Genomic DNA, 20739 nt, shown 5'->3' on the forward strand with positions numbered 1-20739 from the left:
GTCAGCCAGTCTCTTGAAGCAATCGATGAATCTTGCAGGCAGCTCTGAAAACCATCCTATTGTAGGTTCTTCCAGCGTGGATGGGAATATCTTGCACATCCAGGCATTATTGTTATTACATAACGCCATGGTCTTTCGATACTGCATGACGTAGTAATCCGAATTGGATTCTTTGCGAAACAAGTTAAACCGAGGCTGAGTGAACTTCTCAGGTGGTGGCATGGGTTCAATTGTTAGGGAGATGAGGCTTCTAATTTAGAATGTTGGCTTAATAGGGATACAAGGATGATCCTCTTTTGTTATGCCACTAGAGTTTTCTCTATCTAAGGGACGTCGTCATTCTTATTCCTCAGATGACTGAGGTTCGTCGAACCTCAACCTCAGACGACAGGGTTCTGCTCTTGGTGCCGTTACAGCGTCCTAGGGTTAAGGGTCTTATGGGACTTAAAGCCTGGTTGCATAGGTGATGTTAATGATTTGCTCATCATGCGAAGTGTCTCTACTCAGATCAGCGACGTCTACTGGCATTGGAGTAGTTGTTGATACGATGGGCTGCCCTTTAGGGGTTACGATACTTATGTTCCCATAGTTGAAAACAAGAATCTAGGTTCATAGGTGGAGGCAGAGGTAGTCTCATCGGAGTTCTCTAAATTCTTCATTTGCCTTTTGATGTGCACGAAGTTGGTGTGACTCTCAGCCCAAGACGCCACTGAGTTTTTTTGTAACTTATCAATAAAAGGGTTGATTTTCATCAAAGTCTCCCAAATCTGGTCCATGGTAAGAGATGGACTGTCGATTGGGACCTTATTGTTTTTTGGGGAGGCTATCGTCTCAAGAGGGTTGTTATTTGCTCCAAAAGAAGTGGGTTTAACCCTGTTGGGACAACAGATGCGTTAAAAAGCAATTATTTCCCATGGTGGGAATAACATTAGCGTTAACATAACCTTTCTCAGCAGCTATGCTTGTCGTAGAGTGATTTGATCGAGAGAAATATGAGTTCACTCTCAATGAAAGCACCAATTGTTGGAACCAAATTTGCGTATCACCGCAAGTGGTGGAGATGCACAAATCCGAGTAGCCTGTAAAAGAGTAACAAGCTTGAGCAAGCCAAAGACCTAGGGGTTTGCCGATCAAATGCTCTCCAACAATCAAGTTAGTAAGCAATAATAAAACTTAAGCAGCAAATAAGAGAGTTAGAGTGCAATGATTGTGTTACCAGATATGAACTTAAGAATGGTGTGTTTATACCGGTCAGGAGAAAGGCCTTTTAAGGATAGAATTTGTATTAAATCGGGAGAATCCCAAAAGATATCTAGGAGTACATATTGTATCCCCTTTGGAGTGTGATTACTTGCGGAAAACGCTAATTCCTAGATTATAGGAACTCTAAAAATACAGGAACTAGTATGTTTCCCTGTTGGATCAGGTTTCGTATCTTGCAAAACAAGCATGGTCAACTTCAGTAAAGTCGTTCGGACTTCGCCCACTCCTTCGAAACAAGATGATGGTGGCATTACTGCTTAATCTAGCTTTGCTCGGAGCTGCTGAGTCAACGTCTGGACTTCTAAGCACTGTTCTAAAAATTCTCTCCTAGTGCCGCCTAGGAGTTAGGCGGCTGACCATCGCCCCAATTAATGCCTAGGTGTTTGAAAAGTAAGAAAGGGTGCCTAGACCTGATCAGGCGCCCGCCTTGGTTGCGACTCACTTAGACAGAAAATAAATAACTTTCATTTTGCATTTTATTTTTTTTAATAAATTGTAAGAAACTTGTTGAATAAATAAATGAACATACATAATATGCTAGTTCCCCTATGTTTTCATTATGTTCCAATACTTCATAATATATATGTCATTCTATTTTGTAGTTTATAATGAAATTATATATATTTTAAGTATAAACAGACACTTATTTACGCAAAACATAATAGATTTACTTAAATCCACCTAGTCCGCCTCGGTCTCGCCTAGCTGCCTAGGCACTAGGCACCAGCCCACCGCCCGACTAGCGCCTAGCGTCTTTTAGAATCTTGTTTCTGAGGTAATTGTATTCCGATCCACCTTACTTTGGACCTAGAAAATCTTGGTCTCACAATCCACACAAATGTATATGGACCTATGTACACTACAACATGAAGAGGTTTCTCTTACCATATCACATTCATCGATGATCACTATCGGTTCGGCTATGTGTATCTTATAAAGTGCAAGACAATCCTTTGAAAGGTTTAAAGATTTTAAGAATGAAGCAGAGAGCAAATTAGGAAACAAATAAATATCCTAAGATCAGATCAAGAGGGTGAGGAATAGTATTGCAGTGGACTCCACCAAGAACTCATCAGTATAACGAAGTTTCTGAGAGGAGAAATCGAACCTTAATGAACATAGTTTGTTCTATGATGAGTTTTGCTAATCGATCAATTTCATTATGGGGATTCACTATATACATCAGCTTGTGTGCTAAATAGAGTGCCTTCCAAGTCAATTCCACAGGCACATGAGATCTAGCATGGCAAAAACAAATCTAAGATTTAGGGTTGTCCACCTTATGTTAAGAAGCTTAAGGCTAACTAGCTTGAAGCAAGGTTAGCTAAGTGCTACTTTGTGGGGGTATTCCAAATAGATTTTGGGATAATAATTGATCACCCTAATGACTATAAATTCTTTGTCTCAAGAAATGCTATGTTCCTTGAGGATGAATTTTTTTTCTCAATAGAACTGGCAAAAGAACGGTAGAGTTAAAGGAAATTCCTGAGTAACTACAAACAAGAAATCAATATACAGAAAATCATGTTTTGAGCCCTTAGCTCCACGTAGATCTAAAAGGGTCAGCTAGCCACCTCAAAAGTATGGCATGGATAACAACTTTGGAGAATATCACCTTCTAGGTGACAATGACACAAAAGAGGACCCCAGAGACTACAACAAAGCAATGTTTGGCATTGATTCAAAGAAATGGCAAAAGGCCATGAAATCTGAGATGGATTTCATGTATCATAATCAAGTCTAGACTCTTGTAGATCCTCTAGAAGATATAGTACTTGTTGGAAAAAAATGGGCCATCAAGAGGAAGATAGGCGCTGATGGGAACATGGAGACTTATAAAGCTAGATTAGTAGCCAAGGGCTATAGACAACGGGAAAGGATTGATTATAAGGAAACCTTTTATTCTGTAACCAAGATTAATTACATTTGGATTTTACTTGCTATAGCTGCATACTATAATTATGAGATATGGCAGATAGACGTGAAGACAACCTTTCTTAATGGCTACCTAGAGGAAGAGCTCTATATAACTCAACTCGAAGGCTTCATGTCCAAGTCTAAAAAGAGTAAGGTATGGACTTAAGCAAGCTTCTGAATGGCAAGCTTAAGAGGTCCATTTATGGACTTAAGCAAGCTTCAAGAAGCTAGAACATTCATTTTAACATTGAAATCAAATCGTTTGGTTTCACAAAAAATGAATATGACAATTGTGTTTATCAAAAGTTCGTTGGAGATGCAGTTGTATTCTTTATGTTATATGTAGATGACATATTACTATTTGGGAATGATATTGCAGTGCCTTCTTCTGTTAAAGTGTGGTTGTCTAAAACCTTCCACATGAAAGATTTAGGAGATGTATCTTATGTACTTGGGATCAAGCTCTATCGTGATAGATCCAGAAAATTAATTGGATTATCTCAATCTATGTACATAGATAAGGTGTTAAGCAGGTTTCAGATTGAGCAGTTTAAGAAAGGCCTTCTTCCTATGAGACACGAAACTCACATTTCTAAGTCTATGAGACCTAAGATTCCTAAAGAGATATAACATATGAGTAGAATTCTTTATACTTCTGCAATAAGAAGTCTCATGTATGCCATGATATGCATAAGGCCTGATATTACTTATGATGTGAGCATTACTAGCCGATATAAATCCAACCCAGGATCAGAACATTGGCGGATGGCTATTGCCTCGATTAATTCCTAGGCATTTGAAAATTAAGGAAAGGTGTCTAGACCTGTCTAGGCGCATGCCTACCCCTACTTAGGTGTTCGCCTAGCCCGCGTAGACCCGGTTAGGTCGTAACTCTCACTTAGACGGAAAATAGATAACTTTGCATTTTATTTTTCAATAAATTGTAAGAAACTTGTTAAATACTTAGATAAACACTTTTTCTTTAACAAATGCTATTATCTACACTAAGGGAGAGAGGGATGAAGACTTACTATATGTTTGTTCCCAATATTTCATAGTTTATATATCCCAATACAATTTTTTTTTTTTTTAACAAACGATATTATCTACACTATTTTAAGTATAAGTAAATATTTATTTTTATATTATATAACAAATTTAATTTATAAAAAACATTAAAAAAAATAAAATAAAAACTTAAGCCCCCGCTTAAATGCTGAGGCGCTAAGCTGTTACCCACCGTCCGACTAGCGTCTGGTTTCAAGTGCCTTTTAAAGCCTTAGTTTATTGTGAATGAAATTCAAATGATACAGTGTATTATATGGTTCATTGTATTCTGCTGATTTCTGCAAAAGGGTTTTTTAACCTAATAATGATAAACGTAAAAATAAATTCTCGTGGGACCTTAAAACCAGAAATATCTAGATTTAACCTAATGAAAAGTTTACAGCCGAACAATTAGTAATTTCCCCTAACTTTGCAAATTCTTAGGTTGTGGTATTACTTTCTCTATAATGTGATGGATATAAAAGGGAAGAAGATGAAGATAAATAACTTAAAAGTATATTTTAAAATGGGATAGATATGGATGTACATGTTTTTGACACATATTTTGAAGGGTCTACTTTGTAATGTATTGGAACGATCCAAACCATTTATATTTTAGTACATCATTCATAGATCATCATTTCAAAAAATTAGAGAAATCCAAAATCATTAAGACATTCATTTGTAATAAAAAAAAAAAAAAGGACATATACGATTTTACAAAGAAGCACTAAGTTTAATACAACGGTCATATGATTTTGAATTTGGAAGATATTTGGTAGACATAATCTTCGATGGAGTCAAAACAAAGATCCGGATCGTTGAAATGTATTACAAAATGAACTCTACAAAAACGTGTGTCAAAATAACAAAATGTATGTCAAAAGCGTGTGTTTTGAATCATAACCTTTAAACTAGTCTGCCCACTTACGTGTGCCATTGAACTTTCATATGGTTTATGTGTTTGATTATGATTAATGTACCTTATTGACATTGAACCATTGTAGTTGGAAGAAGATCTTGCAGGTATGAGATAATCCAAAAAAAAAAATATTCTCACTATAGTTGGGTTACTTGGGCATACAAACAACATTGGATTCAAATAATATTTTATAAAGATAATCTTTAAATGCATGATTAATATATTAAACAGTTTTAATTATACAAATTGTAATAAAAATATATTATTTCGTAATCATTGTGTGAAGATGCCAAGGAATATTTCATTTCTTGAGGATGCTGTTAATAAGTAGTTTCGAATCACCTTCCAACACAATATTGAGTATCTTGCACGAGTGGCATAACCCCCTTTGATATTTTTGTTTTGGTCAAACAATTACAAATATGCTTCTAAGCCTCCAAAAAAATGGATTACCGTAATGAAACCACCAGCTATATAGTCTTGGTTAAAATAAAATAAAAAATAAAAATAAAATAAAAAAACCAAACACAAATGTGGAAATGAAGTATTTTTTGTGCTTAAGATTTACCCCTCTTTCTTTCTAGAACACACTATATACATTATTGGATTTACCATCGTTTTTCAAATAGGGTGTGTTATCTACATATTTATTTTTACTTCTCACACATCCTTTTAATTTTTTAACCGTCGGATTGAATGAATTGAAGAAGATCAAATGATAGAAATTAACTAAGGGTATATAAGAAATTAAAAAAAATGTGTGGATAGTTTGCAGTTCAATCATTCAAAATTATTAAGGTAGAAAATTAGTTTCTGTCTTCTTTGTCATTTTTTTAATATGAAATAATTATTACAGGAATATTCTCTACCGATACTATAACCAAAAGGTTGGTATCGGATGATGCTTATTTTTTAGCATATATTTTATAGGATCCACTACATCATATATTTCAACAATTCAATTGTTTATCATTTTGGTCTTTTTTCATTGATCATGTATATCGAAAATCATCCAAACCAAAATTATATGATCATTGAATTAAATGGTAGTCACTTTAATTTTCTTTGTATAAGCGTATTTATTCATTTTCTTAACTACAACTGAATATTTTAATAGTTTTGAAGTTGCCTAACTTTTTGCAAAGATAATTTACGAATGATAAATTGAAATATATATAGTTTGGATTGTTGAAAAAAGTTATAGAATAGGCTCTACAAAGTATGTGTAACATCCCACATCGTCCAGGGAAGTGATCCTTATATGTATATTCTCATCCCTACCTAGCACGAGGCCTTTTGGGAGCTCACTAGCTTCGGGTTCCGTAGGAACTCCGAAGTTAAGCGAGAAGGGGGCTAGAGCAATCCCATGATGGGTGACCCACTGGGAAGTTGCTCGTGAGTTCCCAAAAACAAAACCATGAGGGAATGGTAAGCCCAAAGCGGACAATATCATGCTATTGTGACAGTATGCGCCACAATATGCGTAAAACAAATAGGTGTCCCCCGATTATAACACACCAAATAAGTTTAACTTGGGTGTCTTTTGATAATCATTTCATTTCAATTTTCATTTTTTGTTTTTCTTTAAAACTAAAATTTTGTTTGGTAACTATTTTTAATTTTAAAGAAAATAAAAACTAAAAACTATTTTCTTAAGTTTTTAAAATTTGACTTTAACCCACTGGGAAGTTGCTCGTGAGTTCTCAAAAACAAAACCGTGAGGGAATGGTAAGCCCAAAGCGGACAATATCGTGCTACGGTGATGGAGTGGGCCCAGGAAGTGTTTCCCCCTGGGTCGGTATGTGACGGTATGCGCCACAATATGCGTAAAACAAATAGGTGTCCCCCGATTATAACACACCAAATAAGTTTAACTTGGGTGTCTTTTGATAATCATTTCATTTCAATTTTTGTTTTTTGTTTTTCTTTAAAACTAAAATTTTGTTTGGTAACTATTTTTAATTTTAAAGAAAATAAAAACTAAAAACTATTTTCTTAAATTTTTAAAATTTGACTTTAAATTGATGTGGGTTTCGATGGGTGTGCTACTTGCGTAAAATAATGACTCACTCGAGTAGTCTCTTGACGAAAAAAAGGGACGAAAAAACTGAAAATCATGGTGTTTGTATAGCAGTATTTTATCGATGCACTTCAAGAGAACATTTTACAACTTATGTTAAAAGTTAGGACATCAACAAAAAGGACCGTGTAAGGCGTGATGAGATTGACCATTGTTAATCCAACCAGTTAGCACTCAGCCAAGAAAATGGTTTCGGACTATATAAATCACAATATACGGTTAATTATTATATATTTATTTTGTTTTTTAACTAAGCAATATTATTTATACTAAGACGAATGGGGAATGAGTTAAGTTTCACAATGAATTAGCAATAATGTGGTTAAAATTCGTCATAGGCCAGAATCGAATCTAATACATCTCACTGACAAATGAAGAGGAATATCAGACACTATTAATATGTTTTTCCCCATCCCGTCCACAAAGTTTGGGTCTCACAGTCATAAATTCGCATAAGAAGTGATTTTTACCCACCATTTTTAGCTTCGGACAAATCTCTCTTTATTTATGATCATTAAATTGAATAAATCAAATAAAATCACACAACTAAAATAAACAAGAGTCTATAAGAGGTTAAAAATAGTGTGCTTATCATTTTCCTTAGCATATTCCATGTTCTTTTTTTCTTTACGTGTGTCACAACTGCTTATCCAACTCATCAACTTAATAATTTGCTTGCTGAATAGATTGCATAAGATTGAATTAGATTGAATAATCACTCTTCCAGGTAGAATGAAACAAGAAGCAAACACTATCCTACCATTTAAGGATAAGTTTCATTAATAAATAATTCATCTCATACATTCAAGCTTGACATATTTAAAAAAAATAAAAAATTCAACATACCTCGAATAAGATATCCAATTCAATCAAATCTTAGGCATCAAACAAGGTGATGCAAGGAACAAATGTGGTAGGAAATAAGAGTGAAAATAAAATGAATAGGATATGGTAGATAAGTAGGGTTCACTATCCTCATGTGTCAAGAGAGACCTAAAAGATTCAAGTATTTCGCATCAAGTATCAGTCTACGATGCATACAACTACAAGAAAAAAACAAAAAACTCTTAAATAAGAGCAAGACACTTAAAAAACGAGTTAACAATTCAAATTTCAATATGATACTTCAAACAACTCCTACTAATTTTTTCTGCCTTACAACAACATGTATTTATAAACTTACAATTTAAAGTGAAAAATATGAAGAAAAAAAAATATGAAAAGACAAATCAAATCATGACTTACAACTCCCAAAAAGCTAAAAGATTTAAATAATCGTAAGTCACAAACTTAAAGCAGTATAAAATGCATTATAGCTTCAAAAAGAATGTATTTTATTATAATACTTAAATTCCATGATCTGCATCATTCTCCCCTCATAGAAGAAAACTCGTCCTCGAATTTTGTTTGATCTTCTTCTATCTTTTGGATGTTCAATAATATTTATCAATTCATCCAATTTAATATCAATAAATTTGAAGTACTTGAAAAATTCAAAGAAGCAAAATAGTCAAAAGAACTTTTGATTTTCGGTTTTCCACATCTTCGATTTTCCACATCCTCGTAGACCATGCACGTACGCATTAATCTTTTCTTCTTAAAAACCATCACCTTGGGATTATGCTTCCTAAACACTTCAGTGGGAACGAGTAGAAATACTTCATATCATTTTGAAAAGTTAAATCCAAGTATTTCCTTCTCACATCCCGAGCCATGAAATCTTCCCAAAAAGGATCATGAATTTTGCGGATGTCAACAACTTTTGCCTCAATATTTAGTTATCCCTGATACTCTTCAAACCATTTTAATTATATCTTCATCACTACTGTAATAAATACAAATTGGCAGAGAATTCGAATCAAAGAAACTATTACCACCAAACAGCAGAAAAACTTCTTGATCAACCACAACAATTGTACGCTCGTCATCACCCTCATCATAGACAAAACTATAATGATATATACCGCAATAAATTTCACAAGAACCATCTGGATAACAATCAAACAATGGAAGAAGTTCAAGATTTAGGAATTTGTCAGATGAAAAAGCTGAAACAACTATTTCTTCAACTTCCATTCTTATAACTTACCCAACCTCAATTACTGACAGTAGCGACATACTTTAGTGTCACGCCCGAACCTAAGGCCGGCAAAAAAATAATCCCACACTTGGTGTGCGAGTAAAAGTAAAAATATAAACAAAAAATGAAAAACAAACTTCTCTTTACAAATAAACTCCAAAATCCTTTCAAGGTGTACAAAAATAAATTAACCTTTAAATCCATCGTCTAACACGCCCTTAGCTCATCTACCCTTCATTAATCTTGTACCAAACTTGCAAGGTCTAAAATGTATAGGGTGAGCGAAACCACAGCTCAGTAAAGGCATAAGTCTTATGAAGGATAATTGTTAAGGTTAAACTGTGCAACGCGTAATCAATTATAACATGTTATCAACATATATTATATTTTATGAATGCATCTTAACTTCAATTACCCAACCCGTTAATCTACATAATATAACATGCGGACTTGCATGTTCCATACCATGCATTTTATCACTGTGGTGTTGTCCGAGTGCTCTATTATACAAACTAACCCCCATAACTCAATCATCCCAAATACCCCTTTTGTTAGTCCTTGTTCTTCTCTCGCTCGCTAGAGTCCCCACTACTTTGTACCATCCCTATAATTTCACTTTGCCGTCCTTGCTGGTCCCTACTAGAATCGAACTCAACCACGTACAAACGATAGTGCCATTCCATATCCCATTCTCAAACAAATTAATAGAATCCATCCGCTCCAATATGAAATGATATGCATATAACCAACATTATTTCGATATCCACATTATCGACAATAACAGCAATATGAATATCATATTCCAAAACACACACTTATATCAATTATAAAGATATATCAAGTATAACACATATTTAACAAAGCTTAAACAAGACAACTACCCCAATAATGATAAGTTCCCCAAAAAGCCCTACCTCAATTCCAAAACTAAAACGAAAGCCCACATCACTACCGCAATAACTAAGCTCTATGTACTTCAACAAACTCCTTAGTATTCCACTCTCCTCTATTTCTAACCTCTATGTGCACCCCCACACACACATATTTATGTATGTATACACACTACGTGAGCTCCAGAGAATGCATTGCATGCTAGCTCGTAGAGGAAAACAAATGGAGTTGATCTCCTATTTATAGGACTAGGAGGCGGCTACAAATGTAGTGGCCAAGTAAGTAAATACTAATAAAATACTATGTGAGATATACTTGGATTGTGAGGCTACACCTCCTGCTAATTGCATGAAAACGTGTTTAAGTCAAGGTGGAGGTGTCTAGATCATAAAGCATGAATTGATAAATGCAACTTTACAATTAGCAGGATGTGGCAAAGTAGATGGGATTTATCAAAGGCAAACATATAAAAATAATAAATTACCTTATTGAGCAAGAAAACCAAACAACATTTCATGCAATTAAAAACTACATGGCATTTTAAAACATAAATGTAACATATTAATAAACAAATTATAGAAATTAAAACACAGACACACACACACGCACATACATATATATATATATATATATATTCTAAAATACAGGTTCCGAGATTTAGTAAATTGCAAATACCGTATTTGTAGAAGTAACAGATTGGAGAACCGCTTGAAGATTTGGAATCCAGACTAAAGGGGCTTTCAATTAATATATAGCGTAAAGTTTGAGTATTGCTTAATTAAGTCTTAATTTGTCCCGCCACAGACACGATGCGTTGGTTTTGCGCATCACCGACGCTCTATGGTGTTTTGCCGATATATGTTCATAAAAAATTTCTCTTGCCACATGGTTTGTTGCTTTCAAAATTAGACTCCCAGAGCTTTTTAATGACATATAGGTCGTGTCGATTCTCTGTCTCGAGAATTACAGTTTGCTAACGATCTGGAATTTTGTTATAGGAACTCGAGCTGATGTCTTTACCCTTGATATGTCAGTGCGTCACCCTTGGATCCAATTGATAGCTCTAATACCAACTGATGTAGAGTGATAGTGAAAAGAATCTAAAAAGGGTCCACTATCTCCGGTTAGAATTTTGATAAGTATTTGAAAATATAAATTTGTTGTACCCGTTTCCTTTCCTCCCATTTACAATATTATTGTTTTTTTATTTGATATTATTGCAAGGCCGTTTCATCACTTATTGCCTCATTTGTTACTAGCCAACTCATTTAATTCATATCATGACTAAGAGTTAAATGGGGGAGTTATACATTGTGAAGTGTCATATTGATTAACGCATTAATTGGGCAATGACATAGTCTAACGGCTTTACAGCCTTTTGTTTTCATATAAATCTTCTCTATTCTTTTTCTCAAAAGCTCTTAAGTTGCCCTTTTATCCATTATAATTCTTCATTCTTAAAAGTGATATTTTTCAGCCACTCAGTATTACTGGTGATAATTTTCTTCATTTGGAAGTGAGAGATCTTAAGTTCGAATCTCACGGAAGACGATTTCGATACCAAATTAGATTGCCCATTATGTGGCTTAACCCATTAGTGTAAAAATATTGTTGAATTCAAAAAATAATAATAATAATAAAAATAAAAAAGTGATATCCTTCAAGTTTTATATGCCAAAGGAAAATCAAGTTGTCCACCCGATTCAAGTATTGCAAGTGTACGCTGATGATGATCAAAGATTGTTGTATCCTTAAGCGTGTGCCGGTCAAAGGCTGTTTGACGATCAGGTTACTGTATGAGACTCAAGTAGTATGCAAAAGAATAAGTGTGAGATAATTACATTACTAAAGATGAACCTTAGAATGGAGTATTTATACCAGTCGAGATAGAGACATTTTCGGATATGGAATCCATATTAAACCAGGAGAATATAGAAGATATCTAGAAATAGATATTGCATGCCAATCCTTAGATTGTAAGGACTCCAAGTATATAGGAAACTAGCAATTCCCTCCTCGATTAGGTTTCCATGTCTTACTGGACAAGCATGATCAATCTCAACGGAGCCATCAGAGTTCTCCAATTGCTCCGGAATAGAATGATGGTGGCATCGCTGATCCGTTTGTGCAACACCGCTCGGAAAATTGTTAAGTCCATGACCAAACTTATGAGGTGTTTGTATTCCAATTCATCTTACTCCGACCTTGGAAAATCATGGTCCCACAAATTTAGATATGGTTTTATTCTAAGACCTACCTTTTTGTCTTCTTCAACCTCCTTGAAATCAAAGGTGTCCTATACCGCAGTCAAGCAATCTAAGAGCTCCTTCGGTTGCATCCCATCATGAAACTCAGGGATTTCAGTTTTGAATCCAGGATCTCAACGATTATTGTTGTTTTGAATCACCCGAGCAACTAGTCTGTGGGGAATATGTGGCATCGTTCATTCCTCAACCAGCAAATGGATTAACACCTTGTAACCCCTAGGTAGTGGTGGAGGATTTGTCTTTCCCGACAGTTTGGTGGTGGATTTTCAGAAACCGAAGTCTTATTTCCTCCATCATCCCCTTCATCTCCGCAAACTGGTTGTCATGTCGAGCCAACGATTGATTGATGCCTGTCATCTCATCTCCTTGGGAGTGAACATTTCTTTTAGGACTGCATCACAATACTAACATCTTTATTTGGGTTGACCCTTGGACTTCGGCCTACAATAACTTAAAGGGCTTACTCAGACTCGATCCAAATAGTAATTCAAAAATCTATTTCACATCTCACGTAACACATTTCTAATCCCCTCATATTTACATTTTGCGGTCCATTCCTTGGACTCGCTCCCTTGAGATTTGAAAGTCCCTCTTCCTACATATAGCCTACAAAGCTTGATTCTACCCACAACAAGCGTCACCAACAGTAGATCGTCCGAAATGAACACCAAATAAAAGGTAAGCCTGGAAACAGCTGTTTTCGTTCTTCAAGTCAGCTACATCAGCAACGTAATAAGCGTAGGCATCCCAATCCCATGCATGATCGATCAATAACGCCGTCTCCAACCGAAAGAGCTAAACATAGCTCTGTCCAGAATTATAGTTATGCAAAAAGTTATTTTTAAATGAACAGCGTTATGCCATATTCAAATATCATCTCCAACCAAATAAGCTAAACATAACCTCCTAAATAATTTATTAGTTTTAAATTTGTACTTTAAATTTATTGGATTGATTAATTTAATTAAACTACCGTTAAATGTTTTCAAATCTAGTCGTGAAATTTAAATCACTTATTGGAATTGAGAAGCTTAGCCCAAAAAAGGACTAAGAGAGGAGGGCTACATTAGGCAAGCTGATGTCCCTTTGCCAAATAATAACCTAATGGACTCTATAGAATTATATCCTAACAATTGGTTGGAGATGAGTTTTTAAGCAAATCAGGCAATTTTTCGACTTTTAAACCTTTAGTTGTCTCTGTTGGAGATGACCTAACAGCCCATATCTACGACCCGCAAACAAAATATAGAAAATGAACCAAAGAAAAATTAAAACCACCGGACATTCAACACTTACAAATTGTTCACATAATTTATTTTATTTCAAATATATGAAGTTCAAGTAAGCCCTGACTTCATAGAGGGCAGAATACTCCACTCACGATATTTAGTTATACTATAAAAGCTCAATAAAAAACATCCGAGTACCAAATTGGGAAACCATGACACCATTCACCACATTACGACTGACCCGCGACACGACTCCGACACGACTCCGACACGACTCCGATACGACTCCTCACACTTGACAGCGCAAATATTTTATATGTATGTATCTACCACATATCCCAATTCACATCCATGCCCATTATTAGTATCATCCATTCCCATTAACCTGTGCACAACTCAGAGCTCTCCGAAAGCAAGGTCATGTTACATACTATCATCTCCCACCTGATGATTACCGATATCCAACTACAATATACGCTTCAACACTTCAGTAGAGAGCAAGCAAGCGAGTAAACCGTTTTTATTCCACCAGCTGCCGGATGCATACATATCCCCCAAAACCAACATATGATCTTATTAACACCTTCTATCCATCCCCAAGTTACCAGACAAGGCAGTTACTTCTTATGAACTCCGCAACACGAAACATGAATCCATATCTCTCATCCTCCGAGCTGGAAAGCTTTGGCAAAATCTGCCTTGCACAAAACACAAAACACAAAATCAATACCCGAATAAGTAAATAGAAAAATCCAGCTCAACCTTCATAGTAAGTGATTGGAAGGTTCATTTAAGAATTAAAAAAAATCAGATTCATTACTTCTGGAGGAGTTAAAGATTTATATACTTCCAAAAGGCTATAAACCACCATTTCAAGGTTAGTATGATGAAGCCAGCGGCATCTCTGTGAACAGAATCTTATGATATATGTTCCCCGTGGAATGCAAGCAAAGTGCAGGGTACCACAATATGAACATTCATCATTTTCTTTGAGAAGATGAGGTAATCAACAACAACCAAGTTAACAACAATTTTAGGCCATATACGGTCTATGGAATGGAGAAGGTTGCAACTATAAGAGGAGACAAGGTGTATTAACGACAATTCATAGACAGAATCTCCTTGCATATTATAAGCAAGAGATGGGAAATATCTGCAGGTATGGGTTTCTTAATTAATACAGACTTTAGAATGTTAGAGACCGAACTACCTATTTGTATTACACTCTGACCAGCACAAACCATAAGATAAAACAGATCCGTTCGGAAAGAAAAGTGATTTATGAACAATAACATTTCACAAACATACCTGTGTAGTTGTAACTGCCAGCAAGAAGCCAAGGCCACCAATGCTCCAACAAGAATTTAACATTGACAAAGCTTCAAAGTTGGAGTTTGTGTTCAGTAGCAAAGGGCAATGCAGACATTCACCAGGATCATCCTCATGAACCTTAACAACAAGGGAACTCCACGTGAAGAACAGATAGGCAACAGGTGTAATGCCATCATGAAGAGAAGAACATTCTTACCATTATAACCATACTGACTTCACACAAAATGGTGGCCCGTCCAGAGAGACTGTCCTTGATATTGCTCAGGCTGTGGATTCAAGTTCTGATTTCCATTTACAAGTTGTTGCTGTTGCTGCAGCTGCATTTCATGGTGTAGCTTGAGGTCATCAAGCCTCTGGATATCTTGCCAGCTTTTCTGGGTTTCCCCTGGTAGTTGCATGGGTGGACCCTGTTTACCAGGAAAGGGGAAGTTCACTGTTCCACTTAAGCTGTTGCTGTTTGTGAAGCGATGGGGATTGTATTGAGATGAATAACTAACATAATCATTGAGCCCATTTGCTTTTGTTGAAGATGGCATCTGATATCCATCCAACCAGCTGTAATCATCCATCACTAGACTCTCACTCATTGAATCTGAACTATAAATTGATTCATTCGCATTTTTGGGAGGAATGCGGCTAAAACCAGGTGGTGGACCAAGGTGCCTAACAGGTCGACTTACTGGACTTTTTCGGATACCTGTAGGCAGAGCTGATGATGTCTTTACAGTCAACCCGTCAGCAATTGCTCCATAAGTTGCATCAACTTTATAGGGCAAAAGATTTTCTGGAGCTTTTGTGTGGCTGTGAAACATACCACCAGTACTACCATTCACTGGGTGCTGGTATGGACCAGAAACTGCTACAGGCTCAGATTTTAGTGCATGCCCATTCCCCATAAATCCCATACTCTTCAAGCTATTAGCAAGAGACATTTCTTCCTCCATTGCGAGATTCAAAGAATTTGATTGAACTGGTTGCAAATTCAGGGGGACAGTATTGGTAATTGATGCAGGTAGTTGTGAACCAACACCAAAACCAGTATCCACTGAAAACTTGGAACCATGTAACTGGATTGGTTGCAAATGTTGGGGTATACCATTTGCAAAAGATACAGGTATTTGTAAATCAGCCCTAAAGGCATTTTGATGGTGTAGATTATCCAAAGCGGCAGAACCATAAGTTACATTAACTGTTTGATCACCTGGAGAAGCATTTTTACCAGGCTCTAGGCCGTCATAGGCTGTCCATGCGGTGCTTACTGCATCAGGTCGCTTCTCAGCCACTATTGGCTTAAAGACTATTACTTCATCTTCCTCATCCCCTTCCATGGATAACTCTGGCTTTGGATATGCAGCTCCCAAACTGATTGTGCCCTCTACTTGATTTTCTTGCAGATTATCATTTCCATTAGCCATATGTAGATAGGAGGTAGGAACAGTATCATTTTGCACTTGAGGCTCAAAACCGACGACAAATTTCTTTAACTTCGAATCAAAATATACTGCTTCCTGGTCAACCTTTACCACATTTGCAAGAGCTTTGCCTGCTGCCAGAATCCTCTTAACACGGGCCCCTTTTTCCTTATGGCCATCACTTCCAAAAGAATGCTTCCTTGAGAAGTCCAATATTGTTTGTGCTGGAATTAGTGGAATAAATCCTCTCAACTCAAAATCCTCCCACAGAGCAAGACGGTTTTCAGTTTCACCTTCTTCGTATCTGCTCATGTTATTAAAGCAAGTCTCATCTTCATCATCATCTATCAACATTGGCCCAGTAGACGAGAGACTATTGAAGAAGGATATGCAAACATTCCAGAATTTGGATCTAACAGACGACTGTTTTTCGTCTGCATCACTTCCAGCTGCAACATCAGGACAGCATGCCAACCATTCTACAAAAACCAAAATACCTGGTAACAGGAAACTTGAAGAAGGATCACACAACTGCACACATCTCTCTAAGATGTGTCCCATCAACTCAAAAACAGCAGTAAATGCATTCTGCAGCAGGACAGCACGTTGTACAATTTCTGCATATGTCTGACCTTCGCTTTCCTTTTTCACATTATGAACTGTGAATATCAATATGGAGATAAGTCTAACAATAACAAGTCCATTTTCAACAGCATCTGCACCAAAATTCAGCATCTCTTCTCCTCCAGAAGACAGAAGCTCACATAAGCCACTGCTTACCACAGTTAGAACTTCTGCAAATGTCTCCAGGCTACAGAAAAAGAATCATAATAAGGAGGCTAATCTTCCAAACATTTTGTAATGAGAGAGATGCAGGCAGGATATACATACATATATATATATATATATAAAGAGAGAGATAGAGAGAGAGAATGCCATTCAGATTGATATACTTCAACAAAACTCCAAACTAATAAACTTCAACAAAAACATACCTAGTACGAGTGAAAAGAATGCCATTTAGACGGACAAAACGGATGCAAAAAGCCTTATAAGTCTCCTGGGTACTGGATGCTCTTTCGTTAAGCAGGCTCACTTCAGTATTGTTACCTTTAGATGTGGGTATTGTTTCCCCTTTCCCTCTACCTTTGCCTGCCAACCGTGCAGGCAACTCTTTGACTGCAGAAGCATTAGTATTCCCAGACAGTTGAGAGTAACTCTGACGATTCTACAAAAAAATAAACAAATAACAGGTTTTAAATTTATAGCATGTCAGACAATAGAACAGAAAATCGCGTGTAAAATTTATACTGGGAAAGAATTAGAACTAATACATAATAACCATTAGTAACCTCCGTCATTCTTGGTGCACAAAAATTTAAACGAATGCTTGATACTTCTATGTATGGCTTAAACATTTGAAAGAATTATATTGGAGGATCCAGATAAATAAAAATTTATCAGAAATTTCAAGACAATATCAATGCAAATAGTTACAAAATTTAATGAGGTCATGTTAAATACAGAATACCTTCTCAAATGCAACAATCAAGTTATCTCTTGCAGTTGAAAAGGGACTATCCACCGCCAGGCTACGAAAATATCGATAAACAGCCACCAACTCATCCCCCGAATAGGAAGCCAATATAGCAAGCTAAAGCATTTCAGAGCGAACCATCACAATAATGATAAAGAGACATCCAGATAAGAATATATGAAGAAAAATAAATAAAGAAAATACCTGATGATGGGGGTTCCCACTGGATGGCCAGAGAGATGCAGCTTGCATATAGTAACTTGAGGCTGCAGCATACTCACGAGTTTTTGAGTCCCCTTCCCCGTACAGTCCTTTGTAGCGTGCAAGGTCACCCAAATATATCAAGCATCTGTGGCATGAAATTAGACCTTTCTTTCCATCCTTGTCTATAACAGTCCGGTTTTCAGAATCTTCAGAGAAATAACCTAGAGGAAGCCCATACTTTGCTCTGATCTTCACTATTAAATCATGATAAAATCCAGTTGCTTCTGAAAGGAATGTTTTAAATTGCAGTCTTATTTTTGTAACCCGATCAGGCCTAATTGGCCCCTTCACACCCTGAGATGTGTTTGAACCTGTAGAAGCCATAGCAGCACTGAAGTGTGCTCGCAATTCCTCAATACGCTTGTAATGTAACTGCCATAAAGCATACTCGATATTGTTCTGCTCAGAAAAAGCATGATCCTCAAGAATTATTGCTTCATAATTCTCACGCATCTGTTGCCAGGCATTGGGATCTGATGGAATTCGTGCTTGGGCAGACCTCCGACGCCTATTCTCCAACTCAAGAATCTGAAAGGTAAAAATATGAATGCAAAATAGCATCAAATCTGGAGCAAAATCGACAGAAAAATTCAGATACAACACATACACGCACAGGTTCCTGCTGTAATTCTAACAGAACTCCCATTTAACATTTTATATCATGCATGTTGTAGTTGCAGTTTAAACATATAGGAAGAAACAGCATGATTTTTCCAAAAAGGGCAGGGGCAAAAGGATATACCTTGTCATACAGGCGTTGGGCACGCTCCCTTGATGAAGGAGCAGACATGTTATCCATCTGTGGAATCATTGTCCATCAAATATGTTTGATTAACTGAGTGCGGCATTAAATCTGCATAAATTTTAAGCTGCATCAGTTGTTGAGAAACAAAACAACCAAATTTTGTTCCTCAACCGAATGAAATCAAGACCATTGAAAGAGAGGATGAATAGCATAACATAAATTCCTATTGTTAGAGCAACATATTTAGCTGAAAAGGTTTCATACTAAGCATCCACAAGACCAATCATTGTGGACATCATCCCTTATCGCCAGCAAATATATCATGATCTACATTTTATTGACAACGTCTCAATTGATATTACAACTAGATATCCACTCAATTTAACCAAACACGCCGTCATGGAATAGACATGCCTTAAAATATCAAAACTAAGTAGCAAGCTTGATTTACCGTCTACACCCCATGAATAACACCACCAAAAACACTTACGTAAGAATAATAGAAAGCATCTTTCGTGAAGCAAAACAAATTTTTGAAAGAAAAAAAAAAAAAAAAAAAGTGATCACATTCACGACAGAATATATATTTATTGTCGAAACCAACTACCTTACAAACCCAATAATACCACTAACAGTTCCTAAAGCTCCTCTGAAAGACTACCAACCCATTCAACGCATAGTATAACTCATTAAAGACCGCAACCGCATTATAACTAGGTTCCTTGTAACCATGAGAAAGGATTCCCTGCTCCAATAGAAACTCTTGTTTCTTATCGGACCGCTAACCCACATCACAAAATCATTCACGCATTTATTATTCGTATAACCGGGTGTACAGATTTAAGCATCCCAACAACATTCTCAAACAACAGTTAGAAATTTAGGACAGGAAACACTAAATTCATACAACGCCCAAATATTCATCAACGACTCAGAAATAAAAAACACAACAGTATAAAACTCATGTCTGGTTTCTGGAAAATTTTGGGAGAAAAAGAACACAAACCAAATCCTAGAAGAAAAAAATAAAAATAAAAAGGTTTCAAAACCAATACCTGCGTATCATACCCTTTCGATTTCTATTTCCTTATTCCTTTCCTGAATACAGCAAAAAATAAATTTAGAAAGAAAAAAATTATGAGAGATTTTCCCATATAGACAAAGAAAGAAGAGACTTTTTATAATATAGTATATATGAAAAAAATGAAAATTAACGAAGACATCAGATCCGATAAGCAAAACCCCATACCAGCCTTACATCAAACAGCCCTAAACTTTTCCACGAAAAAATCTGGGAAATAAATTGAAAAATTCAGAAAAAATAAAAACGATGGAAGAGAAACGCACCACTCCACAGCGGATCCACGCAGCGATTCGACGGACTAGAGCATCGGATTGCGATTTGAAAGTCTTCGCGTTTAGGGTTTGGCGAATGAGAGAAATGAGGGAAGAAAGAGCGAGAGAGAGAACGGTGTGGTTTGGTTTCTTTTGGTTTGTGGTTTTTGTGTCCAATGGGATGAGGTTAGAGAAACGAAATTTCTATTTCTTTTTTCTTTTCTTTTTTCCTTTTTTTTACCAGCTTCGATTTCAGGCGGCGAGCGAAGATACGCCGACGTTTTGGGTCCTGATTATTGATACCCATTGGCCGTCCATTTATTTATTTATATTCTTTTTTTCTTTTTCATTTTGTCCTTTGTATGGCTGAGTCGGGAAATTAATCTTGACCTGTTTCGTGTGCCCTTTTTGGTAATGC

General features: G+C 36.2%; 1 protein-coding gene across 5 annotated transcripts; it reads right to left on the reverse strand.

Moving 5' to 3' along the window:
- Positions 1-13759: 13759 nt before the first annotated feature.
- LOC137714932 (nonsense-mediated mRNA decay factor SMG7) lies at positions 13760-20529 on the reverse strand. 5 transcript variants are annotated; one of them, XM_068454094.2, is made up of 9 exons: positions 20334-20529; positions 20042-20084; positions 18984-19094; positions 18182-18769; positions 17972-18094; positions 17436-17668; positions 15225-17251; positions 15005-15145; positions 13760-14390 (listed from the first exon to the last, which is right to left on the reverse strand). In XM_068454094.2, exons 3-7 carry the CDS (start codon positions 19050-19052, stop codon positions 15244-15246), a joined length of 3021 nt encoding a protein of 1006 aa, XP_068310195.2. In that variant the 5' UTR covers positions 19053-19094; positions 20042-20084; positions 20334-20529; the 3' UTR covers positions 13760-14390; positions 15005-15145; positions 15225-15243. The 5 variants fall into 5 exon arrangements, with proteins under 5 accessions (XP_068310195.2, XP_088547167.1, XP_088547168.1 ...); XM_088691041.1 differs by having other exon boundaries at positions 13760-14394; positions 20334-20504; XM_088691042.1 differs by having other exon boundaries at positions 18984-19110; positions 20334-20483.
- Positions 20530-20739: the final 210 nt, after the last annotated feature.

The sequence above is a fragment of the Pyrus communis genome, chromosome 3 (assembly GCF_041283825.1).
Source record: "Pyrus communis isolate YQ-2024b chromosome 3, ASM4128382v1, whole genome shotgun sequence".
In the NCBI taxonomy this organism is placed as follows: Eukaryota; Viridiplantae; Streptophyta; class Magnoliopsida; order Rosales; family Rosaceae; genus Pyrus; species Pyrus communis.

What these genes read in the sequence shown, in the direction of transcription:
- LOC137714932 (XM_068454094.2), bottom strand. Translation starts at nt 19,052, where the DNA reads ATGATTCCACAGATGGATAACATGTCTGCTCCTTCATCAAGGGAGCGT. An exon ending in CCCAACGCCTGTATGACAAG is followed by an intron (nt 18,770 to 18,983) that starts GTATATCCTTTT and finishes TTTACCTTTCAG; the next exon opens with ATTCTTGAGTTGGAGAATAG. An exon ending in ATTCTTTTCACTCGTACTAG is followed by an intron (nt 17,252 to 17,435) that starts GTATGTTTTTGT and finishes CTTTTTCTGTAG; the next exon opens with CCTGGAGACATTTGCAGAAG.